Source organism: Stegostoma tigrinum, chromosome 26 (assembly GCF_030684315.1).
Source record: "Stegostoma tigrinum isolate sSteTig4 chromosome 26, sSteTig4.hap1, whole genome shotgun sequence".
NCBI lineage: Eukaryota > Metazoa > Chordata > Chondrichthyes > Orectolobiformes > Stegostomatidae > Stegostoma > Stegostoma tigrinum.
This window is the reverse complement of record NC_081379.1, coordinates 3,263,363-3,290,861: the sequence shown is the minus strand read 5'-3', so window position 1 is coordinate 3,290,861 and position 27,499 is coordinate 3,263,363. Positions and strand designations below refer to the sequence as shown.

Sequence of the window (27,499 nt, the reverse complement as noted above, 5' to 3'; positions counted from 1 at the left end):
CATATTTGTGGGTTCCTGTCACAGAAAGCCATTGAGGTCAAATCATTAAATGTGTTCAAGAAGGAGTTGACTATCATTCTCAGGGCTAAAGGGATTGAAAGGAACAGGGGAGAATGTAGGAACAAGGGACTGAGTTGGATGATTAGCCATGATCATACCGAATGACGGAGCTGGTTCAAAGGGCTGAATGGCCTACTCCTGTTACTATTTTCTACTTTGTTAGTGCTGCTGATAGAGAGATTAATAGTGCCCTGCTTTACTTTGGAATAATGCCAAGCGACCTTTTACATCCACCCTACTGGCTTGTTTTGGCATCTCCTTTGAAAGATTACACATGGGCTTTCAGGTGCAGCTTTGGATCATGTTTGAGAGAGGCGCTTGAGCCCATAATTCTATAACCGAGTGGTCAGTGGGAAACTATGACATTACATACTTAGACAGGAAGAATAGAAGAGCTTAATATTACTTAAATAGAGATAGACTGCAGAAAGCAACAGCACAAAAGGATTTGGGATAAAGGATTTTGCATAAAACACTAATAGGTTAGAAAATGGAATGTGAGAAGAGAATATCCTTTATTGTCACTTATGCTCCAGTCCAGAAGTACAGGAATACAGGGGAAAGTTTTTCAACAGCCGCTTTTTAATGGTTCCCTCTTATGTACATGTACCCAGGTACAAATCTTACAGAGTAAGATGGAAAGTGTTGTTATACAAACAAGGTTAAAAGAAAGCACAAACATGACTTACAGAGACAGTTTTAACACAGTAGAAAGGAATTAAATTTAAATTTAAATTACAGTCCGAAAACAGCAGCTCAGCACGTGGCACCAGGCCCAAGTCCTTCATTTCAAAGGGAACAGAAAAATAAAGAAAAATCAGGTTTTGCCAGAATTACACAGGGCACTAGTTGGACCCCAGCTGGAATACAGTGAACAGTTTTGATCCCCACATCTAGGCTGGTGTTGCAGGCAGTCTACAGAAGGTTCACAACATTGATTCTGGGTATGGAAGGAGCTTTTTATGAGGAGAGGCTGAGTTGCTTGGGCCTGTCCTCAATGGAGCTTAGAAGAACAGAACAGGACCTTATTGAAACATGTGGGTCTCTTAGAAGGCTCGTCAGAATAGATGCAGAGAATCTAGGACAGCATCTCAGAGTAAGGGCTGCCATATTTAAGACAGAGTTGAGGAGGAATTTCTTCTCAGCGCGGAGTGAACCTGTGGAATTCTTTACTGCAGGGTACTGCAGGTGATGTGTCATTACCTATATTCAGGGCTGAGATAGAAAGATTAAACAGTAAGGAATCAAAGTTATGGGGAGTAGACAGGTAAGTGGAGTTCAAGATGACTGGATTAGCCACAATCTCACCGAATGGCCAAGCAGACTCAATGGGCTGAATGGCCTACTTCAGCTCCTATGTCATAATGTCCAAGAATGTTATTATCAACTGAGCAATAGTGGAGAGCACAAACAGTGCTATGTAACAAACTCTAACGGCATTTGAACAGGCAGAGCAGTCTGTGCTGTCACATGAAAGTCTATGAGGAAGTAGACTGTGTGAGCCTCTGCACACTGGGAACTGTTCCACCTCATTCATCTCACACTGAACTAGCTCTGACAACATTGCTCGTCCTAAACTGGCAACAGAACAGAATTAGCCTGTCCCATTGGATCACTACAATGACTAAATTCTTTCTGCCACCATGGAAACAGTCGCTGAAATGAAGCCATTACCAGTGGGTGCATGAGATGATACAAGGCAATGATGCACATTCCCTGCCCCAACCCTACATCTGATTGTCAGTCCTCTGAGATTGTACTGCAGTGTCTAAGCATTTAAAGAATGATTTCCACAGCGCAGAGGCAAGTAAATACCCAGGATAAACATCAACAAATTAGAAACTGTGTGATTTCTAAGATTTGCTTTCTGTTCCTAGAACTGTGAAGAAACATCAGAGATGGTTAGACTGAATGTGAGAATCATCTGCTAAATGGATGGTTGAATACCTGCCAAGATCACAAACAAAGTGAAGAAAACAAAGATAATTTTGCGATAACGAGGAGACCTTCAGCTTCATGTGCTGCAGTGTAAGGGTGGGACCTGAGGATGGACCTGTTCGGTGGCCAGTGGTGAGCACAGGACAGTGAGAATGCAATGAAGCTTTGGGAGGTATCTTCACCCAGCCCTGACCACCTTGGAGCTGCCCACCCAACCCTGTACCCGGGACTAGTCACTAACAAAGTCTTGACCTCCCCCACAGCCCCAAGGGGAGGCCTGAAGAAGGTTGGTTTTAGGGAGAGAAAGTTCTTGTGCACCTGAGATAATGGGAACTGCAGAAGCTGGAGAATCCAAGACAACAAAGTGTGGAGCTGGATGAACACAGCAGGCCAAGCAGCATCTCAGGAGCACAAAAGCTGACGTTTCGGGCCTAGACCCTTCATCAGAAAAAAAAGCTTTTTCTTTTTTTTTCTGATGAAGGGTCTCGGCCCAAAACGTCAGCTTTTGTGCTCCTGAGATGCTGCTGGGCCTGCTGTGTTCTTGCGTCCCGTTTTGTTTCTGACTAAATGAAGACTGCTCAAGATCAGGGAAGATAGACCCAGAGGAGAACTCACCATTAGAGATTTGTGCAGCAGGAGTACTTAAACCAACTGGGAAATAAACTGAATGGGGTGTTGGTGGGGGCATGTTTTAAATTTACAATTACATATCCACAAGAGGCAAATAACATTTGACTTTCTTGTAAGACTAAACAGCCTGTTTTTCCATTTGTAGTTCAAGTGCTGGGATGAGTATCTTCGCTGGTGATGAACTGCCAGTTTCCCTTGATCTTTCACACACCAATCAACTCAATGGCTGATACCTACACAGGGCATTGGTGGGTTTCTCAGCCTATCACATGCCAATCGGAGATTGGCAGCCTCTGGGTCCTAAAGACCACCAGTCAAATCTACTTCACAGGAGATATGGCAGTGAGAAGGGGAGCGTTCTTTAACTTCTTGTCGTGGGGTGGAAGTCTCCAGAAAAGGGGCTTCAAGGGAATTGGGGGCAAGGGCAAGGAATGACTTTCGGTGGCTAATGTCCCTGTCAGCCAGCTGTGGGCTCCAGCTATCCCAGGGCCAAGCCCCTACCTGCCAGGCACATCGCCATGGTTACCCAGTCAGGAAGTTAGACACTTTGTCCAACTGCTGGGATGACTAGTGATGAGTTGAAGTCCTGGGTCTTTAGGACCCAGAGGCTGCCAATCTCTGATTGGCATGCGATAGGCTGAGAAACCCACCAATGTGCTGCCTAGGTAAAAGCCATTGAGTTGATTGGTGTGTGATAGATCAAAGTATATTGGCAGTTCATCACCAGCTAAGATACTCATCCCTTGGCCAAGTACTTAGGGGACTGAATTAACCGCCATACAGAATAAAACAAAGAACTGCAGAAACTGGAAGTCTGAGACAAAAACAGAAAACGCTGGAGAAACGCAGCAGAATCTGTTGAGAGAGAATGGAGTTAACATTTCAAATCCAGTGAACCTTCTTCAGAACCGATAGCCGAGAAAGGGTGGTATTTACGCTGATGTCAGGGTTTGCGGGGAAAAAAAGTGAGCAGACAAGTGGAGATGGAGACCAAAGACAGAGACAGAGAGACAGATGGGGTGGGGGGAAGGTAGGCAGACAGTGGAATTGTTGGTAGTAAGTTACAGTAGAAGAAGATAGGTGACAATGGGGACTATGAGTGGATGGCAACATGTTGATAATGAAAATAACCCATGGCCTGTCAGGGTTGGGGTGTGGAAGTGTGACATGGGGGAAGGCGCCAGGCCTTAAAATTATTGAACCTAATATTGAGTCCTGAAGCACCCAAGCGGAAAATGAGGTGCTATTCTTCCAGCTTACACTGAGCTCCACTGGAACACTGCAGCGAGCCTGAGACAGAGATGTTGGCCAGGGAACGGGGTGCTATGTAGAAAACAGCAGAATCGCAGACAATGACAACAAATGGGACTTATTCTTTGGGAGGAGCTGGGTGTACCTCAGATTCTGTCCTTACCACTGTCACTGTTATCATCGACCAGGATGACCTCTTTGAGGAGATGCGGAGGCGTGTGATTCACAACACTGTGCACTGATCGCAGGATGACCGACAGAGCCTCATTCACAAAGATGAAGACCACAGCGATCTGAGGGAGGTGGCTCTGGTACATCATCTGTTTGCACCTAAAACCCAATCAAAACCCAAGAAGGTTGGTTAGCAAGTCCGCTGTCTGATTTGAATGGCCGCTGTGTTTTCTCACAAGCATAAACATGGAGCAACAATTACAATGTTACATTCAGGGGGTTAGTTAGATAACTGTGTCATAATCAGCAAAGTATAAAATTCAGAAATCCAGCCAAACTTGCAAATATTGAACATCAATGATTATAATTCATTATCTTTTGGGAGACCTCTATAAACTAGAAGTCTTTCTATAAGATGCATTGCAGCAACACTTCAAACCTCTACCATCTCTAGAAAAGCTAGGGCTGCAGAGTCATGAAGGGCACTACACAAATGCAAGCTCACTCAATCATTCTGCAGCTCTGAGAAATGAACAGAGATCAAAAGGCTCTATTCTACAAAATACAGTCCCCTTTTGTCTATCATTGCCATTGAACTATCTAAAGATCGATTTCTGTTGCCTGGGTAGGTACAGGGAGTTGTTCTGACAGATTTGAAACTTATTTGTGTCAGTCACACAACAGCAGTTGGAAGTAACATATACTCTTGTGTTGTGTAAAAAAGTTGGCAGATTCCTTTGAAGCAGGAGGAGGAAAACCACACAACTGAGAAAAATCGGCTTCAGCCAAAGAAAATGAGGACGTTGACCATAATCTTTACCCTCTGCTCCCTGCCCAAGTCTAACTTCACTGTCATTTCCCAGTTTAACAAGAATGAGCAAGCTGTCTGTATCATTTTGAACCCTGTAATATCACTGTGATATCCTATTCCAGCTAACTGCTTTAAAATTCATGATAACCATCTACTGTTGACAGAGCATCCATGTCAGGGAATTTTAAAACTCTCATCCTTGTATTTTAAATCTGCTGTGACCTCAGTTCATTCCTGTGGAGTCATTGAGTCCTACAGCAGGGAGACAGGCCCTTTGGCCCAAACGGGCCCATGTTGGCCGAAATGTCCTTCCACGATAACCCCATTTCTCTGCATTTGGCCCATATCCTTCTAAACCTTTCCTATCCATCTATTCATCCAAATGTCTTTTAAATGTTGTTAATGTAACCATCTCAACCACTTCCATTGGCAGGTCATTCCACATGCGCACCACCCTCTGTGTAAAAATATTGCCCCTCGGGTTCCCATGTAACCCTTCCCTCTTACCTTAAACTGATGCCCTCTAGTCCTCAATTCCCCAACCCTGGGAAAGAAAAATGAGTGCATTCACCCTATCCGTGCCTCTGATGATCTTATACACTTCTATAAGAGACCCTCTCAGTCTCCTATGCTCGAAATAAAAAAGTTCTAGCTTGTCCAACCTCTCCCTATAACTCAGGCCCTTGAGTCCTGGCAACATCCTTGTAAATTTCTTCTGCGCTCCTTCCAGTTTAATAACATCCTTCCTGTAGCAAGTTGATTAAAACTGCAACCTCACCAACATCCTGTACAACTGCAATGTAACTCCCCAACTTCTATACTCAATGCTCTGACTGATAAAGGCCAATGTGCCAAATGCCTTCCTCACTGCTCTGTCTACCCGTGACTCCACTTTCAGAGAACTATGCACCTGAACTCCAAGGTCCCTCTGTTCCACTACATTCCTTCAGGCCCCACCATTTATCATGAAACTCCTACTTTGACTTGACTTTCCAAAATGCAACACCTCACACTTATCTATATTAAACTCCATTTGCCATTTCTCGGCCCACTTCCCCAGCTGACCAAGACCCTGCTGTAATTTCTGATAACCTTCCTCACTGTCCATGATACTGCCTATTTCAGTGTCATCTGCAAACTTACTAATCATGCCTTGTGCATTCTCATCCAAATCATTAATATACAAACAGCAGTGGGCTCAGCACCGAACCCTGACAGCACACTGCTAGTCACAGGCCTCCAGTCCTACAAGCATCCTCTGCTTCCTACCATCAAGCCAAAATTGTTTATCCAATTTGCCAGGTCTCCCTGGATTCGATGCAATCTAACCTTCCAGGGCAGCCTACCATGTGGAACCTTTCCAAAGGCCATACTGAAATCCATATAGACTACATCTACCATCCTACCCTCATCATCCTTCCTGGTCACTTCATCAAAGAACTCTAACAAATTTATGAGGCATGATCTCCCATACACGAAACCACGCTGGCTGCTCCTAATCATACCCTGTCTTTCAAAATGCATGTATATCCTATCACTCAGAATCTTCTCAAGTAACTTACCTCCCACAGATGTTAAGCTTATTGGTCTATAGTTCCCAGGATTTTCTTTGCAGCCCTTCTTGAATAAGGGCACAACATTTGCTACCCTCCAGTCTTCCGGGACCTCACCCGTGGCTAATGATGATGCAAATATATCAGCCAGGGCGCCCAAAGTTTCTTCTCTAGCCTCTTGCAGGATCTTGGGTCTATCTGATCAAGACAGGGAGATTATACATTCTAATACTTCCAACAGCTCCTCTATTGTGATATGGACTGTCCCCAAGATATGGCCACTAACTTACCCAAGTTCCCAAGTTCATGTCTTTCTCCCCAGTAAACGCAGAGGAGAACTACTTACTGAGGACCTCCACCATCTCCTGCACTTCCACACATACATCATCACTTTGGTCCCTAAGGGGTCCCATTCCCTTTCTAGTTATTCTTTTTCCTTTAACATGCTTAATCTTCTCACTGATGTTATCTCATGTCCCCTTTTTGCCCTCTGTTTTCCTTCTTCAGTAAACTCCTGTATCCCCTATTTACCTCCAAGGATTCCCTTGATCTCAGCTGCCTGTTTCCGAACTATGCCTCCTTCTTTTTTCTGGTCAAACCCTCAAAATTTCTTGTCATCCAGGGTTCCCCACTCCTGCCAACTTTGCCCTTCACCCTCACAGGAATATACAGACCTTGAACTCTAGCTATCACACTTTTAAAAGCTTCCCACTTACCAGCAGTCCCTTTACCTGCAAACAAATGACTCCAATCAACCCCAGCAAGCTCCTGTCTAATTCCATCAAAATTTGCCTTGCCCCAGTTTAGAACTTGACCCTGTGAACCAGTTTTGTCCTTCTCCAAAACTATTTTAAAATTAATAGAGCTATGGTCACTGGTCCCAAAGTGCTCCCCCACTGCCACCTGAGACACCTGTCCTGCCCTATTTCCCAACAGTAAGTCAGGTTTTGCCCCTTCCTGAGTAGAAGACTCTATAAATGCTTGAGGAAGATTTCCCAAACACATTTAACAAATGCCACCCCATCTAAACCCTTAACACTGTGGCAGTCCCAGTCTGTGTCAGGAAAATCAAAATCCCCTCCTACAGCAACCTTATTGCACCTGCCAGTCTTCCAGTCTCCCTGCATATTTGTTCCTCTGATTCCCATTGATTATATGGAGGCCGGTAATACAATCCCAATAATATCACCATTCTCTTCCTATTTCTTAACTCTACCCACAAAATCTCACTGGATGATCCCTCAGTTATTTCATCTCTCACCACTGTTGTGATAGTCCCCTTAGTCAAAAATACAACTCCCCCTCCCTGCTTTCCTCCACCTCTGTCCCGCCTAAAGCACCTGTACCCGAGCACATTAAGCTTCCAGTCCTGTCCCTCCCTTAGCCATGTTTCTGTAATGGCTATAATATCTCAGTCCCTCATACCTATCCAGGCCCTGAGTTCATTAGCCCTACCATGTCAGCCCTCTTGCAGTGAAATTGATGCAATTTAATCCAACCGGCATTCCTTTCTCCCTTTTGTGTTCCAGCCCGACCTATCTCTTCAACTTGCTTTGTCTGATGATTGTATTTCCTTCTACCCTCGCATTTGCCTCCCTGCTGTTGAGGATCCTATAACATCACAATTTTCCCAACCTCACCGCGCTCCTCCAATCCTGGTCTCTAACACATCCCTGATTTCCATTAGTTCTGAGGAAAAGTCACTGGACCCGAAACATTAACTCTGATTTCTCTTCACAGATGCCGCCAGACCTGCTGAGCTTTTCCAGTAATCTTTAGTTTTGTTCTTGATTTCCATCGCTTCTGCTGCCCTCATCCCCAAATCCTAGAATTCCCTTTCTAAACCTCTGCCCCCCCAATGTCCTCTTTATGCCGCTCCTCAAAACTCGCCTCTGTGATTAGGTTCTTGTCAACTTGCCTTGATCAATCTTGGCTCAGCCCAGTGTTCCATCTGAGTGTGGTTTTCTTAATGATCTTAAATCTGTATCCCTTCTGCTACTGTGAACGATTTCCCCTCATTTACTCCATCAAAGCCCTTCCTGTGCATGCTATGTTCTCAAAGGGAACTACCTACTCTTTCCAATAAAAGCAAAACATGCTAAATATTTGAAGTAACAAATTGGCTTGTTCACAACTGGTGCTGCAGCATCTGTTTTGCTGCGTTCTTTCTCTTCTGGGGTGCATTTCACACAATAACTGGGCAGCTGCTTACTGTAAGATTTGCTTCAAGTGTTTAGACCTCAGGTCTAATTAGTCCCTCATTGAAGTGAATATTAAAAACCAATCATTCAGCAGCACAGTTTATGGAGCTGTGATCAGTCATTCCAACCCACACCCCCTTTTCACCCCCCACCCCCCCGAATCCTGTTTGCGAAATGTTTTCAAACCCTGCTTCCACATTAATTATTATCGTCTCTTAATGCACAAATTATCAGAGCAGTTGTTTCTATTTGGGTAATGACAAATGGGTAGAAATGTTTCTTATGCTGCAGTGGTAGCGTCCCTAGCTCTCAGCCTGGTGACCTGGGTTCAAGTCCCAGCTACTCCCCAGCCGCGTCACAGTATTTCTGAACAGGTTGATTGGGGAAAAAAAAAAGCTAAAATGTGCAGAGAAATCTTCAGAAAAGGATCCAGACATGAAACGTCAGCTTTTGTGCTCCTGAGATGCTGCTTGGCTTGCTGTGTTCATCCAGCTCCACACCTTGTTGTCTAAAATGTGCAGTATCTTTTCCAACTACTTCATTTCGCTTTGCATTTCTAAAAATATCTTGAGGATCTTGCAAGGGAATCCAATGAAAACTCAGGATAAACCACTTTGCCCAGAGAATGTTAAATTTGTAACCACAGATGGTGGTGGGGTGAACGATATAATCTCAGGGGGTGCCTAATGGAAGAGAAAGGAAGCGGAGATGATTAGATATTGGGAAGTTCCTGCTTGAAAGTCAGTTTTCTTGCTACCTAACTCCAGCTCTTTCCTGGGCAACGATATTTTGCATCACTCAGTCAAGATTTGTGGGCATCGCTGGCTGGTTCAACATTTACTGCCGCGTCCCTAGTTGCCCCTTTCAGAAGGTGGTGGTGAGCTGCCTTCTTGAACCGCTGCAGTGTTGGAGGTGAATCCACAATGCCCTTAGGGAGGGAATTCTAGCAATACTGACGGAACAGCGAAATATTTCCAAGTCAGGACGACGAGTGGTTCGGAGGGGAATTTGCAGGGGGCGGTGTTCCCGTGGTATCTGCTGCCTCTGTTCTTCCTGGTGACAGAGGTTTGAAAGGTGTTTGTGAAGGTGACTAAGCTGGGTCGTTCAAAATTACAATGTCACATTTAGCCCACAATAAACATCCAACCACCAAAACCTCCCCGCAATGTCCACAACTGTCTCCCAGCTATTGCCTGATCTATACAACAACTCAATTTTCACATCTGTGAGAGACACCTGTGCATACATAGATGAAGACACAATGGAGAAGCTCAGAGCTGTATAAAACCTAATTAATTTGTTAAGTACTTAAAGTAAATATTGCACGCCTTTAACAACGAGAGATACCTCAACCACTGTCCTTTCCTACCCTCGGTTCTGTAATTAACCCCAAACATTATTTCTGGGAGAATTGGCAGCTGGACAGGCTGTAACTCCTCTCAACACCCTCACCGCGCCTCCTGATGTACAGTATTTCTGCACAGTAGTTCATCTTGGAGTTACTATTAAAATTGGGGGTTTCCCTCCCAGTTTATCCCTGCCAAGGTGGCATTCCGATTTCCTCATTTGGAGTTTCTTGCGAAACTGTCCAATTCCAAAACGTTTTACCATACAGGGCTGGCAGTTATCAAATTCCCTTGGTTTCTCCAAATCCTTCTCCCTTTTATGGTCCCAGTCAGAGCTTGGCCCCTGATTGGTCTTCACACCAGCTGGAACGTTATTGTGTTCATTCTTCCTAGCTATAGCTGGAGCTTGGGTGCAGTAAGCTGTGTACCCAAGAGAACCACTTTCTCCAATGCTTTCTGTCTGGCTTACAGCTAACTCGTCCCTGCCCATTGTAAAATCTCATGTCGATTGCCATAGCTTCAGCCCTATCCAACACATTCTCATCTTTATGCCCACTGCTTCCACGTCCCAGTCCAGCATTCCTGATTTTAACCTCTCCAACATCTGTGGCCCTATACTCAATGACTCAGGCCCTAAGCTGTGAAATTCCCTTTCACACCCCCGGCCTGTTTATCTCTTTCCACCTTTAAGATGCCCCTTAAAGTGAGGCTTTTACTCCATGCCTTGTATTGTCTTATTGGGCTCAGTGTCTGACGTTACAATGTTTGACGGGCGGTGGCATTTGCATTGAAGATGCCATTGCTGAGCCAATAGGCTGACAGGTGAGTTGTCAGGAGCAGGAGGGTCACGTGGAACATGGTGTTTACTAGTATGAGCAATATGGACCGAATGGCCTGTGCTTTTGTTCAGACATGCCCTCCCACACTTTGCTGAATAGGTTGAAATGAATGAATGTCAGCTTTCCATTCTTGGCAAGTAATTAGCGCCAGGAAAATATTCAAGATGCTCTTTTCGAAGCCCTCTGGTGTTCTTAATGACTGCCAACATCCCAAAAGGCACGAGTTTCTGCAAAGTGGGAGACTGAAGCCTGGAAGTTACGGGGGACCATATGCTGCGAATGAGCTCTGGGCCTCAGACGTCTGTTCCCCATCTCTTTCCCTGGGGCAGGACTGGTTTAGGACTCACTGCTCCAATCTCAGCTGTCTTTCTAGTGCTATTACTGAGCATGCAGAGCTGAGAGAAGGCTATCCGAGAACCGTCTTGAAAATGCGTCTCCACGTCAGTTATCATTTTGCGATCAATGCTCAGGGCCGGGGGGTATTCCTTTAATTGGTAATTCCTTTAATTGCAATAAACTAGCTTTTAATGGTTTCGTGGGCAGACTCTCGATCTGTGTATTGCAACCCTCACTGTATCAGGTTGGTTTTAATTCCTTTCAGCCCTCAATGGCTGTGTTGAACAAGAAACCCTTACAGTTCATTTCATTCATTCACAGGTCACACTGACCCTCCAAAGAGCATTCCACCAAAATCCACCCTATCCCCATAATCCTACAATTCCCATTGCAGATCCACACAGTTTACCCATCACTGAAAACTACTGGTAACTTAGCAGAATAAATCCACCCCAACCAGGGAGAACGTGTAAACAACACACAGACACGGGGAGAATGTGCAAACAACGCACAGACACGGGGAGAATGAGCAAACAACGCACAGACACGGGGAGAATGTGCAAACAACGCACAGACACGGGGAGAACGTGTAAACAACGCACAGACACGGGGAGAATGAGCAAACAACGCACAGACACGGGGAGAACGTGTAAACAACACACAGACACGGGGAGAATGTGTAAACAACACACAGACACGGGGAGAATGTGTAAACAACGCACAGACACGGGGAGAACGTGTAAACAACACACAGACACGGGGTGAATGTGTAAACAACACACAGACACGGGGAGAACGTGTAAACAAGGCACAGACACGGGGAGAATGTGTAAACAACACACAGACACAGGGGAGAGTGTGTAAGCAACGCACAGACACGGGGAGAATGTGTAAACAACGCACAGACACGGGGAGAGTGTGTAAACAACGCACAGACACGGGGAGAACGTGTAAACAAGGCACAGACGCGGGGAGAACGTGTAAACAATGCACAGACACGGGGAGAATGTGTAAACAACGCATGGACACGGGGAGAATGTGTAAACAACGCACAGACACGGGGAGAACATGTAAACAACACACAGGCACGGGGAGAACGTGTAAACAACACACAGACACAGGGAAGAACGTGTAAACAATGCACAGAGACGGGGAGAGTGTGTAAACAACACACAGACACGGGGAGAACGTGTAAACAACGCACAGACACGGGGAGAACGTGTAAACAAGGCACAGACACGGGGAGAACGTGTAACCAACGCACAGACACGGGGAGAAGATGTAAACAACACACAGGCACGGGGAGAACGTGTAAACAACACACAGACACGGGGAGAACGTGTAAACAGCGCACAGACACGGGGAGAATGTGTAAACAACGCACAGACACGGGGAGAATGTGTAAACAACACACAGACATGGGGAGAACGTGTAAACAACACACAGATAGCCTCCTGAGAGAGGAATGAAGCCTGGGTTCCTGGTGCTGTGAGCCTGCTGTGTTAACCACAGAGCCACCGTGCTGCCATACACTACAAGCACTACCACAGAGAGCTGAATGTTCATCCCTGATCGGGGTACAGGTTGTGGGAGGTTGTACCCACACATTGGCTGCTGCTTTTCCCACCTTGTAATGACGTCTGCACATTGAATGTGAATCACTGGGCTACAATGTGCTTCAGGGACAAGAACTCGCACCTGAACTGCTTCTATCTGTTCTGGGCGGCCTCCCTGTACAATACTGTGCGTTCCAGATTTATTTTGCTGGCTGTTTGCTGTGCAGTGCGGGATGGTTTCATTATTCTTGGCTCCATGTGCCGAGAGGATTTGCCATATGGCTGCTCATGATCAGCCAACAATACCTCAGCAGAACTGAGGTGCGGAAACAGTTTACGGACACTGTCCTGTACTCTCCAAACATCCACCCCAACCCCAGCCTGAACCCAACAGCGGCCTTCAGTCAGCATCCCGCTGCCAGTGCTCTCAGATTGAGGGTATTCCTGCCAGTTTCATCGTGTGACCTCCTCTGTCCTCCCACACTCTTCACCAATGGTCACCCATCAATGGTGGCCATGTCAATGTCCTGCCTTTTCTCAGCCAATCAGGAAGCAAACAGAACCCTTCTCACCTGACTGGATGACTGAATGCTCGGAAAGCAGCCTCGTTTCCAACCTTCTGAACTAATCAACTGAAGCGAGCAAAGGAATGCATAGTTCTTTTAAAAGGCTGAAATTTTGGTATTTTATAAGTGCCTCCCCGAAGTCACTTTCCTCCTTGCTTGCAGCCCACTCCTGGGGAATATCCTACAAATTCCAGAGACTGCGGACTAATGCTGGTAACTGCCTGCCTTACATTCCTCCCTCTCCCCACCCCATGCCCTGGGTAGGATTGCATGATTTCCCCAGTGCTCCAAGATAATGAGCAAAATGGTTACAGTTCATGCACAAGAACTGTGGGATGCTGACTCGAGACATTATGGCCCAAGAATGCCCTTGGCCTTTCTATTTGTTAACTAATCAGGGAAGAAACTCAGTCTCCCTCCTCGATTCGCAATGCGCCACATGTAACTAATGTGCTGACAATACTGGGCTAATTCTACTTGGAAGAAAAGGGGTCAGTCTTTCCAGGAGAAAAAAATTGGAAAGGGTCAAAAATTAAAATCATTAAAAGTAGCGAGAGACAAGGCGAAAGACGAGGCCAAGACATCGATCGGTGTTAGCTAATTTGTCATGGCTCTTTCTGCCTGACAGCTTTCCTGATGCATCTTAGACAGCACCTTCCAAACCCATGACCTGTACCATCTAGAAGGACAAGGGCAGCAGATACACAGGAACTGCACCCCCTTGCGAGTTCCTCTTTCAGCCACTGACTGTCCCAACTCGGAAATATAACTCAGTCCCTTCAGTGTCGTTGGGTCAAAATCCTGGAACACTGTCCTTGCTGGCACTGTGGGTGTCCCCCAGGAGTTGTTCACTGGATTCGTTGCCATGTGGTAACAGGACTCCATCGTGAATATGGCCAGGCAAACTGCAGTGGGCAAATGCCACCGAGCGTTCCCTCGGAAACATTATTCACATTGCCAGTCTAATTATGCCGTGCTTTCTTCATTAGAATTCTCCAGTTTCGTGCTGAATAACAAACAAATCAGTGGCATGGCTGTCAGACATACCACGCTCAGATTTTCCTATTCTGTGTCTAAATTGACGAGGCGATGTCTTCAATGGGCCATTATATCCATTGTGTATCAAATGAATGAGATCATTAAGTCTTAGCAAAAGTCCAACATTATCTGTCAACCTAAAGGAGGACTTTTGATGTCATGTTGTGGCTAACAGAACATTTACTGAACCGTGTCCATTCCAACAGTACTTTTAACACGTTTAGAATGAAACACTCAATTATAAACCCCACCTCAGGAGGTGACTGAACAGTTGGCCAAACTAGAGGTCCTGTCGGAGGATGCTGCCATCAGGCAACATAGCAAACAAAAAAAAAACCAAAGAATCAGGGATGCTGGAAATTAGAAACAAAATCAGAAACTGCTGGGGAACTCAGCGGGCCTGGCAGCTTGCGTGAAGAGAAATCAGAACGTTTCGGGTTCAGCGACCCTTCTCCAGAATTGACCGCAACTGGAGTTGAGGATGGTATTTATGTTGAAGATGGGTTGGGTGGAGGAGTAAACAACAGGAGGAGATGGGAGCCAGAGAGGGAGAGAGGGAGAGAGAGAGGGAGAGAGAGAGAGAGAGAGAACAACGGTTGGGCAGACACAAGAATGGGTCATGGTCACCCTGGGAGAACCAACAGCTGCTAATGGGGACCATTACTGTCTGACAATGGGCCATGTGTGGGAACAGCCCATGGGATGACAAAGCCTGGTGTGTGGGGTTTGGGGTAAGGGCATGGGGCAAGTTGGCAAGCCGTAAAATTATTGAACTTGGCGTTGAGTCCAGAAGGCTGCAAGGTTCCCAAGTGGAAAATGACGTGTTATTCCTCCAGCTTGCATGAGTTTTGTTTGGAGCACTGCAGTCAGCCTGTGACAGAGGTGTTAGCCAGGGAGCATGGCGGTGTGTTGACGTGGTGGGCAACTGGAAGTTCAGGGTCATTTCTGCGGATAGAACACAAGTGTTCTGCAAAGCAGTCACCCAGTCTGCGCTTTGTCTCCCCAATGTAAAGGAGACCATTTTGTGATCGGCGAATGCAGTCGGCTAGATTGTGGGAAGTTCAGATGAAATTTGGCTTCACCTGGAATGTGTGTTTGGGTGCCTTGGATACTGAGCAGGGGGGAGGTAAAGGGGCAGATGTTACACCTTCTCTGGTCACAGGGGCAGGTGCCATGGGGCTGACGGGGGTGTTGAGAATTGAGGAGGGATGGACCAGGGTATCCCAGAGGGAACAGTCCCTGTGGAAGGCTGGCAAGGGAGGGGAATGTGTCTGATTCCATGTTCCCATAAAGTGATGTGGGATCCTCCTGTGGGTAAATTGGCTGCCACATCTCCAACAATTATAACAGAGGCTACACATCAAAAGAACTGAATCAGCTGCGAAACTAAGGCTGGGAAATGTGTAATACAAATGTCTTTGCTGCTGGTGGGGAGACAGTTTTAGAGATTAAAAACAGAGAAGTCTAGTTACAACCGTACAGGGTGTTGGTGAGGCCACACTTGAAGGACTATGTTCAGTCCAGGCTCCATATTTAAGAAAGGGGATACTGACACTGGAGGATGTTCGGCTAATTCCTGGGATTACTGGGATTAATTTATCAACAACAGCTGAACAGGTTCGTGCTATTAAACAGGTTAGAGTTTAGAAGCATGAGGAATGATCTTATTGAAATATTTCAGATTTTAAGGAGGTTTGACAGATAATAATATTGAGAGGGTGTTTCCACTCATGGGAGATTCTCAAATGAGGGGTCAGAGTTGCAGAATGAGGGGAAAGATGCAGTCAATGCTATTCACGGGCCTTTTATGGGAAGTGAGTGTCACTGGTTTCACCGGAATTTATTGCCCATTCCCAACTGCTCAGAAGGCAGATAAACATCAACAGGAATTATTTGTAGGTCCAGTTATTCTCTGAGGGCCATGAGGGAGATATGTGAAGCAATTTTCTTCTCTCAGAGGGTTGTGAATATCTGGATTTCTCTGCCCCAGAGATTTGTGGAGGCTAGATCACCACAAGTGTTTAAAGAGGCAGGAGATAGATTTCTGAAACATTGAGGACAGGAAGGTTACGAGGAGCTCATGTCGAGGAGGGATTGAAATCGGAGCAGATCAGCCATGATCTTGTAAAATGATGGCGCAGGCTCAAGAGACCGAACGGCCTACTTCTGCTTCTGTTTCTCATGTTCTTGTTGCTTGCAAAGATTCCTCAGCAAGAACAACAAAATTTCTTTGGGATCGCAGAGTGTAATGGCTTTTGTTTATGTTTTTGAACCAAGTTACGTAAAACCCAGCACTTCCACAAACTACAACTCCCGCAGCATTGTCGAGTCAACTGAGGGTGGACTTGTTGCATTGTAGAAAGGCAGTGGACATGAACTGAAAGGGTAAGGGGACGATGGAGATTTGAAATAGCATTTCAGATGCTGTCTCCCGTTCGTAGCAACGTGAATGAAGTTGAGGTTTTGCACTGACCGACAGTTCCAAAAAGTCCGCTATGAATTCAGTGGGTTTGGCAGTCTCCCATGAGAAATTGCCCCGGAAACCTCATATCAGTCAAGCCAACAGCGCTGGAGAATCTCGACATTAAACAACAGCATTTCACTCTGCAAACATCCAGCACCTGCCTGCATTTCTACTGTTCATCCAAAAGCAAGCACAGACAACAAAACAGCCATGAAACGTTACGATAGGCAAACTATGACAGCCAACCTGCACATCAAAGATACCATGTGGGATGTGGGTGTCATTTATTGCCCGTTCCTAGTTTCCCCTTGGGAAGGTGGTGGGGAGTTGCTTTCTTGAACCATCGCAGTTCATGTGCTGTGTGTGTGTGTCTTGTTCCAGGACAATGACCCAGTGAGATTGAAGGCTGACACAGTTCCAAGACAGGACGGTGAGTGGCTTGGCAGCGAAAATGCAGCCAATGCTATTCATGGGCCTTTTACGGGAGGTGAGTGTCACTGGCTTGGCCGGAATTTATTTGCCCATTTCTAATTGCTCAGAGGGCAGATAAACATCAGCTGGAATCCATATGTAGGTCCCGCTGTTCTCTGAGGGCCATGAGTGAACTGCTTACGTTTTTCAATAAGGTTAGCTGCTTCAAAAAAAAACTTTTGTTTTTAATTAAACTATTTTTTCCAATCAACCTCTTCAAAGAGATGTTATTACATACCTCTGCAGCTCATGGAACTTGAACCTGGGTCTCCTAGTCCAAGGTCACAGACACTACCATTGCACCAAGAGGGCTCCTCAAAGCCCAGTTCCTAACTTTATCAATGTTCTTTTTATTGATCTATTTTTCTAATCAACCTGGTCAAAGGTGTTATTACTGACTTGACGCAGGGCTCCTGGTCCAGGGGTAAGAACCCTACCACTGTGCCTCAAGAGGGTCCCTCACAACCCAATGTTTTTTTTTCTACATTGAAGTGTTATCTCACACAACTGACTGACCTCACTCCCACCAAAACCACCATGAGTCTTATTTTTAAACAAATAACCACCACCTGTAAATAGACTGGTGTAGGCTATTCAATATTTCCAGCCACAGCATGTGCATTGCAAACCATCAAGATCACAGGGAAGGGAGTTAACAATGTTTTCATTCTTTGAATTCAAATTTCAGCAGCACTCTGATAGAATTCGAATCCATGTACCCCAGAGAATCATAGATTCCCTATTGTGTGGAAGCAGACCATTTGGCCCATCAAGTCCACACCTACCCTCCAAACAGCATCTAACCCTAACCCATCCTACCTACCCAATACCGCTGCATTTCCCACGGCTAATTCACCTAGCCTGCTCATCCCTAGACACTATGGGGCAATTTTGCATGCCCAATCCACTTAACCTGGATATGTTTGGGCTGTGGGAGGAAACCAGAGCACCTGGAAGAAACCCACACAGACACAGGGAGAACTCCATGCAGACACTCGCCTGAGGGTGGAATGGAACCCAGGTCCCTGTGAAACAGCAGCACTAACCCCTGAGTCACCATGCTACCCAAAAGCATTAGCCTGGGATTTCAGATTACAAGTCCCAGTCATATTTCCACCCTGACATTGCCTCTCCTAAGGTAAACGGTCTGACTTGACCGATCTATTCATTGAAATATTGACTTGTCAAATATTGCAGAAAGACTGATACATTGCAAGTTTCTGCATCATGCCCAAAAGGCTTTTTTGTTAATTCAATGAATATCCCCTTCCCCCACTCACAAAAATATCTAAAGCAGTTAACTGAGCTCATTACTTTTGTGGTCTGTAGTCTGGTATCGACCTGTCGAGTGATATCCTGTCGCTGAGCTGAGCATTGTAGCCGTAATCTTCATATTTAGCATCAAACTCACGACTCTCGTCTCTCATAGTGGCAGCAACTCCTCCCTGGCCTAGGCCACCAGGTCCCTCCATCAGTCCAATCGGTTTAGCGAGTCCTAAACAAGGCACAGAACACGAGTCAGCCTCTCACAACAGAACCTTCTGGAAACACAGGTCAGCCTCCTGAAAAAAAACCTTATGGAAATACACAGAGAGACACTGGGAGACAGGCTGTAGGCCAAAGCCTAAGGTAGTAGTGATTTGAGTGTGGCCATTCCCCAGAAATGAAACGAAACACATTTTGTACGACACACTGAAATGTAGAAAATGCAGTTACACAAAGGATATTAATGAGCTGGAGAGGGCTCAGAAGAGATTTACCAGGATGTTGCCGGGTATGGAAGGTTTGAGTTCTGAAGAAAGGCTGGATAGGCTTTAACCTTTTTCCACTGGAGCGCAGGAGATTGACAGGTGATCTTAGAGAGGTTTATAAAATTGTGAGGGGTATGGATAAGGTTAATGACAGGTGTCTTATCCCTAGGGTGGGGGGATTTCAAGACTGGGGGGCATAATGTTCAGGTGAGAGAAGACAGATTTAAAAATGACATAGGGGCAAGATTTTCATACAGAGGCTCGTTCACATGTAGAATGAACTTCTTGAATTCCACAGAAAGTGGTGGATGTGGGCACAGTTACAACATTTAAAAGACACTTAGATAAGTGCATGAATAGGGGAGGTTTGGAGGGATACGGGCCAGGAGCAGGTAGGTGGGACTGGTTTAATTTGGGATTATGTTCGGCATGGACTGGTTGGACCAAAGGGTCTGTTTTTATGGCTTTACGGCCCTAAGAGCTAACTTACCCCAAACCTGCATTCTGCAAAACTTTAGCAAGGTTCAAAATGCATGATCAACTTTAGATTCCCTACGATGTGGAAACAAGCCCTTTGGCCCAACAAGTCCATGCTGCCCCTTGAAGCATCCCACCCAGACCCATCCCCCTATATACCGTGAACACTACGGGCAATTTAGCATGGCCAGTCCACGTAGCCTGCACATCTTTGGACTGTGGGAGGAAACTGGAGCACCCGGAGGAAACCCACGCAGACACGGGGAGAATGTGCAAACTCCACACAGACAGTTGCCCGAGGCTGGAATCGAACCCGGGTCCCTGGTGCTGTGAGGCTGCAGTGCTAATCACTGAGCCACCGTGCCGCCCTTTAACAGCCGATGCCGCAAGTACAACAGACCAAGGGGTCCCCCACATTAGTGAGTATATTTGCGACTGAAATATTGTACCTAACAAACACTAAACATGGCATCTCAAGCCTTCTCACAGTCAGCAGCTGATAACATCTCCCTGGGCTCCCCATCTTCAATTGCAGTTCAATGCATTGGGCTTTGACAGAAATACAATGTCCCGGCCCTAGTTTGGGTAAACTAAATGCACCAAGCACGAAAGAAACAACACAGAAAAGATGCAGGAACTGAAACACAGGTGGATACAGAACCATAACTGCAAAATAAGATATAAACTCAAGGGCGCAATTGTCCAGAGGCTGCAGGACCAGGGAGACGTCGCGGTTTATGCTCATAAATGATTGGAGGTAAATATCAATAGCTCTGGCAGCATCTGTGGAAACGGAAACAGGGTGAACATTTCGAGTCTGGATATGACTCCTTTCGGATCTGTCCTGGTGTCACACCAGACTTTAAATGTTCAGTTTGTCTCTCTCCCCACAGATGCTGCCAGAGCTGCCGAGTTTCTCCAGCATTGTCTAAGTTTATTTCAGATTTCCAGCATTTGCAATATTTTGCTTTTAATCATTGAAGGGTATCGGGTAAGTGCTCAGTATCTTAAACAGAGGCCTCAGGCTGGATTTTCACAGGGTCAGAAATATACAGATACTGCAAGTGATTAGCAAGTTAACTGGAATGTGATGTTTATCACAAAGGGAATGAAATGTTAAAGGTGAAACTTTTCGCTTTAGCTGTACAGGAGATTGGCATTACCACAGTTGAATTGCGGTGTCCAGTTGTGGTCTCTGTATTTCAAGAAGGTTGTAATTTCATTGGAAGCAACTCAGAGAAGATTCGTTCAACTCATTCCATCAACAAGGGGTTTAACTTCGAGAGAAAGGTTGAATATGTTGGATCTGTACCCATTGGAGTTTCGAAGATTGAGGTGTAATAACTAAGACATGTAAAAATTCTGTGGGTTCAGAAGAAAAGTCACACTGGACTCAACGTTAATTCTGTTTCTCTCTCCCAAAGTACTGCCAGAACTGCTGAGTTCCTCTAGAAATTTCTGTACATTTCTGTACTGAGGGACTAAACAGAATGGACAGAGAGAGGATGTTAGAATGACACGATATAGTTCAAGAATAGGAGGTCTCCCTTTTAAGACAGAGGAAGAATATTTCCTTCCAGAAGATTGATGGGATGTGGAATTCTCTTCCCCAGCAGGTAGCAGAATTTATTCAAAACTGAATTGGACAGATTGCTAATACGGAATGGGTGGGACAGGGGAGGAGGAGAGCAGACAGAGAGTTTGATCAGGCTCCAAGGGGAAAATCACCCTTTCCTGCTCCTGATTCCAACATTCCTGTTTGGAGTTTGCACATTCTCCCCGTGTGTGCGTGGGTTTCCTCCGGGTGCTCCGGTTTCCTCCCACAGCCCAGAGATGTGCAGGTTAGGTGGATTGGCCATGCTAAATTACCCATAATGTTCAGGGGTGTGTGCGTTATAGGGGGATGGGTCTGGGTGGGATGCTCTAAGGGTCAGTGTGGACTTGGTGGGCTGAAGGGTCTGTTTCCACACTGTAGGGATTCTGTGACATATGGTTCCAATTATGTGAGCTTTTAAAAATGTCCGGTGGGATCAGGATGCCCTGTCTGCACCAGCTCCAGGTTTTGCCAAAAAAGTGGGAAGTGTTCGAAGGAATGACTGACACAGGAGGGAAATCTGAAGTCAGCGGGCCATTTGAACTTCGTACTGATTTCAGAAAGACTCTGTTCTGGCTGCATGAAAGTGCCTAAACTGGTATCATAAATGGATGGAGTGGACACTCACTAGTAGCTTCAGAGGGTGGAAGAGGCCTGTTTAAGTTTCATGATTTAAATATTCTTAAACGGCCTGCTTTTCAAACATTCAAAAGACCACACAGGCTGCAGCTGGGGTAGTCATAGTTAAAACACATTCTCTGCTGGATTAGCTTGATTGATGGGACATAGAGGTGGCTGAGAAAAAAGTATTTGCTCCATTTCAATAGATTTCTTTGTGGGGATTGTGGGCTGTGTGACATGAGGTCTAAAAACTCTCAACGAACATCGAAGAAATAAAGTGTTAGAGAATGGAGGCAAGTTTCGTTGTCAGTCCACCTCTGCTCCAAATGTGGCGACCCGAAGTCTATAAGAGACAGACCCTACACAGAAAGAAAAATGAAAGGTGGAAAGTAATGTTGCATTAAGAGCAAGAAAAGAAAGGAGGTTCAATCATCCTAGACATAAAACAATTATAAACTACCCAAAGTAACTTCACATGTGGCTATTTTAATCTGATCAACGCAGCCATCCTCAACTTCACAGAAATTTATCCATCATAAAACTGATACACCTCTCCGGTGACTCTGTCAATTTAAAAGGCAAATAATTAATCATATGCCATTCTGTCTGAGCAGACAAATTTGATTTCAGACACAACCAGGGCTTATTAAACAAGTCAGATGGACCATGAAACTGTTACTGACATCAGATCCAGACAAACAGCTACTTCTATATTCAGCTAATTCATACTGCACACTTTCAGTGGAAAATATCCACGGGCACTTCACAGGACCAAATGTTACCCTGGGCTTCATAAGGAAATATTAATTCAGGTGAACATAAGTGTGGTTAAAGAGATGGTTTTTAAGAAGGGCTTGAAGGGGGAAGAGAGAGAGAGAGAGAGAGAGAGGCAAAGCTTAAGGAGCTGATTCTAGAGCCTAGATCCAACACAACAGAAGGCACAGCTATCAACGCTTGAGCAGTTAATGTTCAGGATATTCTAGGGGCTCTGCTTGGAGAAACACAGAGATCTCAGGGGGCTGCAGAGGTGGAGGATGCTGTGAGACACAGAGACCCTGGAGAGAGTCAATTTTTTTCCTTCATTCATTCATGGGATGAGGGTATCACTGGCCAGGCCAGCATTTATTGCCCAGAGGGCAGTTAAGAGCCAACCACATTGCTGTCGGTCTGGAGTCACATGTAGGCCAGACCGGGTAAGGACGGCAGTTTCCTGCCCTAAACAACATTAATGAACGAGATGGTTTTTTCCAACAATCAACAATGGATTCACGGTCATCATAAGATTCTTAATTCCACTATGTGCTGTGGTGGGATTCAAACCTGGGTCCCCAGAGCATTATTGGGCCCTCTGAATTAACAGCCTAATGATAACACTACTCGGCCATTGCCTCCCACAATAAACAGAAATGAACAGGACAAAGAGAAATGACCAGGAATTCTGATCAGAGATAATGGGGACTGCAGATGCTGGAGAATCCAAGATAATAAAATGTGAAGCTGGATGAACACAGCAGGCCAAGCAGCATCTCAGGAGCACAAAAGCTGACGTTTCGGGCCTAGACCCTTCATCAGAGATGCAGAGATGAAACAGAGAATATCGACAACGGGATGGTCATGGTCTGAAGGAAGCAGCAGAATGGATGTTTGAGGGGAGTGACTGCAGCAATTCTTCATCCCATCTGGGAAATGGAATCCGTTTCACCTCCTCCATCACAACTTCAAAAACTATGTCATTGGCGATAAAGCACTTCAGGATTTCCCACAGTCATGAAAGGTTTTGTTTTGATTCACCCATGGGATTTGGGTGGCCCAGCATTTATTACCCACCTGTAGGTGCCCCTTGAGAAGGTGGGGGTGAGCTGCCTACTTGAACTGCTGCAGTCCATGTACTGTAGGTTGACCCACAATGTCCTTAGGGAGGGAATTCCACGATTTAGACCCAGTGACAGTGGGCGATCAGTGATATGTTTCCAAGTCAGGATGGTGAGTGGCTCGGAGGGGAACTTGCAGAGGGTGGTGTTCCCATGTATCTGCTGCCCTCATCCTTCTAGATAGAAGTTGATCATGGGTTTACAAAGAGCTGTCTAAGGATCTTTAGTAAATTTTTGCTGTGCATCTAGTAGATGGTACACACTGCTGCTAATGAGCGCCCATTGTGGAAGGGAGCGGGTGTTTGTGGATGTGGTACCAATCAAGCGGGGACTGCTTAGTCCTGGATGGTGTCAAGCCTCTTGAGTGTTCCAAGATAATAAAATGCGAGGCTGGATGAACACAGCAGGCCAAGCAGCATCTCAGGAGTGTTGTTGGGGCTGTACGCATCCAGGCAAGTGGGGAGTATTCCATCACACTCCTGACTTGTGCCTTGTAGATGATGGACAGGCTTTGGGGAGTTGGGAGATGAGTTACTCGCTGCAGGAATTCCCAGCCTCTGACCTGCTCTTGGTAACCAGTGTGTTTATCTTCCAAGTCCAGTTGAGTTTCTGGTCAATGGTAACCCCCAGAATGTTGACAGTGGGGCATTCAGCGATGGGAACACCAATGAATGTCAGGCAGGATTCTTAGACTGTCTCTTACTGGAGATGGTCTTTTCCTGGTACTCGTGCAGCATGAATGTTACTTGCCACTTGTCACCGATTCTTAGAGCTGTATAGCATGGAAGCAGGCCCTTTGGTCCAATGTGTCCATGCCAATCAGATATTCTACATTGATCTAGTTCCATTTGCCAGCATTTAGCTCATATCCCTCTAAACCTCTGAAAATTGTCTATATCTTGTTGCATGTGAACATGGACTGCTTCAGTATCTGAGGAGTCATGAATGGCGCTGAATGTTGTGCAATCATCGGTGAACATCCCCAATTCCGACCTTATGATGGAGGGAAGGTCATTGATGAAGCAGCTGAAGATGGTTGGGGCTAGGACACTACCCTGAGGAACTCCTACAGAGATGTCCTGGAGCTGAGGTGACTGACCTCCAACAACCGTGACCATCTTCCTGAGTGCTAAGTATGGTTCCAACCATTGGAGGGTTTGCCCCGATACCCATTGATTCCAGCTTTGCCAGGGCTCCTTGATGCCACACTCGGTCGAATGCAGCCTTGATCTCAAGGGCTGTCACTCTCACCTCACCCTCTGGAATTCAGCTCTTTTGTCCATGTTTGACCCAAGGCTGGAATGAGGTCAGGAGCTGAGTGGCCCTGGCGGAACCCAAACTAGGCGTCACTGAGCAGGTTATTGCTGAGCAGGGGCTGCTTGACAGCCCTGTTACTGACACCTTCCATCACTTTACTGATGGCCGAGTGGAGACTGATGGGGCAGTAATTGGCTGGGTTGGATTTGTCCTGCTTTTTATGTACAGGACATACTTGTGTAATACTTCACATTGTTGGGTAGATTGTAACTGTACTGGAACAGCTTGGCTAAAGGAGTGGCAAGTTCTGGTGCACCAGTCCTCAGTACTATTGCCGGAAGGTTGTCAGGGTCCATAGCCTTTGCAGTGTCCAGTGTCTCCAACTGTTTCTTAATATCACGTGGAGTGAATCGAATTGGTTGAAGACCGGTATCTGTGATGCTGGGGACCACTGGAGGAGGCCGAGATGGATGATCCACTCGACACTTCTGGCTGAAGGTTGCTGCGAATGCTTCAGCCTTATCTTTTGCACTGATGTGATGGTCTCTTCCATCACGGAGGATGGGGATACTTGTGGAGCCTCCTCCTCTAGTGAATTGTTTAATTGCCACCACCATTCACAACTGGATGTGGCAGGACTGCAGAACTTAGATCTGATCCGTTGATTATGGGATCGCTCAGCTCTGTCTATCACTTTCTGCTTTCGCTGTTTGGTGAGCAAGTCATCCTGTTTGTTGGCTTCACCAGGTTGACACCTCATCTTCAGGTATAGCCTGGTGCTGCTCCTGGCATGCCCCCCTGCACTCTCCATTGAACCAAGGTTAAACCCCTGGCTTGATGGTGATGGTTGAGAGGGGGATGTGCCGGGCCATGAGGTTACAGATTGTGCTGGAGTACAATTCTGCTGCTGTTGATGGCCCACAGCGCCTCATGGATGCCCAGCCTTGAGTTGCTAGATCTGTGTGAAGCCTGTCCCGTTTAGCACGGTGATAGTGTCACACAACATGCTGGAGGTTATTCTCAATGTGAAGGCACAAGGACTGAGCGATGGTCACTCTCACCGATACTGACATGGAGAGATACATCTGCAGCTGGCAGATTGGTAAGGATGAGGTCAGGTATGTTTATTCCCTCCTGTTGGTTCCCTCACCACCTGCCACAGACGCAGTCTCGCAGCTCTGTCCTTCAGGACCCGACCAGCTCGATCAGTAGTACTGCTGCCGAGCCGCTCGTGGCGGGGGACAGTGAAATCCCCCACCCAGAGTATATTTAGTGCCCTTGTCATCCTCAGCGCTTCCTCTAAGTGAATCAGAGACTGATTCATCAGCTGAGGGAGGACGGTGTGTGGTAATCAGCAGGAGGTTTCCTTGTCCATGTTTAACCTGAAGCCCTGAGAATTCATGGGGTCCGGCGTCAACATCGAGTATTCCCAGAGCAACTCCCTCCCAACTGTATCCCTCTGTGCCACCCCCTCTGCTGGTGGGACAGGACGTATCCAGGGATGGTGATGGTGGTTTCAGGGACATTGTCTGCAATGTCTGATTCTGAGAGTATGACTGTGTCAGGCTGTTGCTTGGCTGGTCTGTGAGACAGCTCTCCCAGTGTGGGCACTGATCCCCAGATGTTAGTGAGGAGGGTTTTGCAGGGTTGACAGGGCTGTTTCTGCTGTTGTCATTTCTGGTTCCTAGATCATTTGCAGATGGTCTGTCCAATTCCATCTCTTTGCCGAGACTTCTCTGTAGGTGATACAATTGAAAGGCTTTCTAGACCCTTTCAGAGGCAACTGAGAGTCAACCACATTGCTGTGGGTCTGGAGTCACATGTAGGCCAGACCAGGTTTGGTTGGCAGACTTCCTTTCCTGAGGAACATCAGTGCTATAGAAACACAAGTTTTGTTCTTTTTTCTCAAATGTTGCCGGAGTGTGTCTTCCTTCTTCTTTGTTTTAACTGCCTTTGATGTAGAGGTGCTGGTGTTGGACTGGGGTGGACAGGGTCAGAAGTCACATGACACCAGGTTTTGGTCCAACAAGTTTATTTGAAATCACAGCTTTTGGAGCACTGGTAAAGCTTTTCATTTCATCTCCACTTGGTTCCCCAGTTTCAGTCCTCTCTATTAAACTAGCCTGTGCAGGTTTTTAAATGTTTGACGTGTTTTCCCTCACTGATCTCTCACACTGGCATAATGTTGCATTATTAACCTTTCTTTGTTCATTTGCTTCATAAGTGCCTTATTAAATGGCAGCTGTGTGTGGCTCTGAAGCTGAAGAAGGTGTGTAAAAGTTACACTTTGAATCGTTTCTCTTTGTTAGTTCTTAAACTGCTCAAAGCAGGATCTTCTTAGCTCATAGCAAGGTGTCTAAACTTTGAGATTATTTCTGGAAGGTTTATAAACCCTGGTTCAGTCCAACCTCCACCTACATCATTAACACTGATGGAGTTCCACATGTACACTGACAAGGAGGATCATTGCCTGTGTACATCACCTCAAAGTTTGACAAAATGGAACAGAAATTGCTGGAGAAAGCTTAATATCTTTGCAGATCTGTTCGGCTTTCTCTCCACAGATGCTGCCAGACCTGTAGAGTCTCTCCAGCAATCTCTGCTTTTGTTTCGGATTTCCAGCATCCATTGTTAGAAACATGGAATCCCTGCAGTGTGGAAACAGGCCATTCAGCCCATCGAGTCCACACTGACCCT

At 46.0% G+C, this 27,499-nt stretch overlaps 1 protein-coding gene across 2 annotated transcripts in view; it reads right to left on the bottom strand.

Annotated features, from left to right (window-relative positions):
• The window catches only part of galnt9 (polypeptide N-acetylgalactosaminyltransferase 9), a 274,221-nt gene that overhangs the window by 206,040 nt on the left and 40,682 nt on the right, over positions 1-27,499 (bottom strand). For both annotated transcript variants that reach the window (XM_048556262.2, XM_059654892.1), the window contains exons 2-3: positions 18,546-18,726; positions 4,043-4,209 (exon numbers count right to left, since the gene is read on the bottom strand). In XM_048556262.2, coding sequence (XP_048412219.1) covers positions 4,043-4,209; positions 18,546-18,726 — 348 coding nt within the window. The remainder of the gene's footprint in view (positions 1-4,042; positions 4,210-18,545; positions 18,727-27,499) is intronic.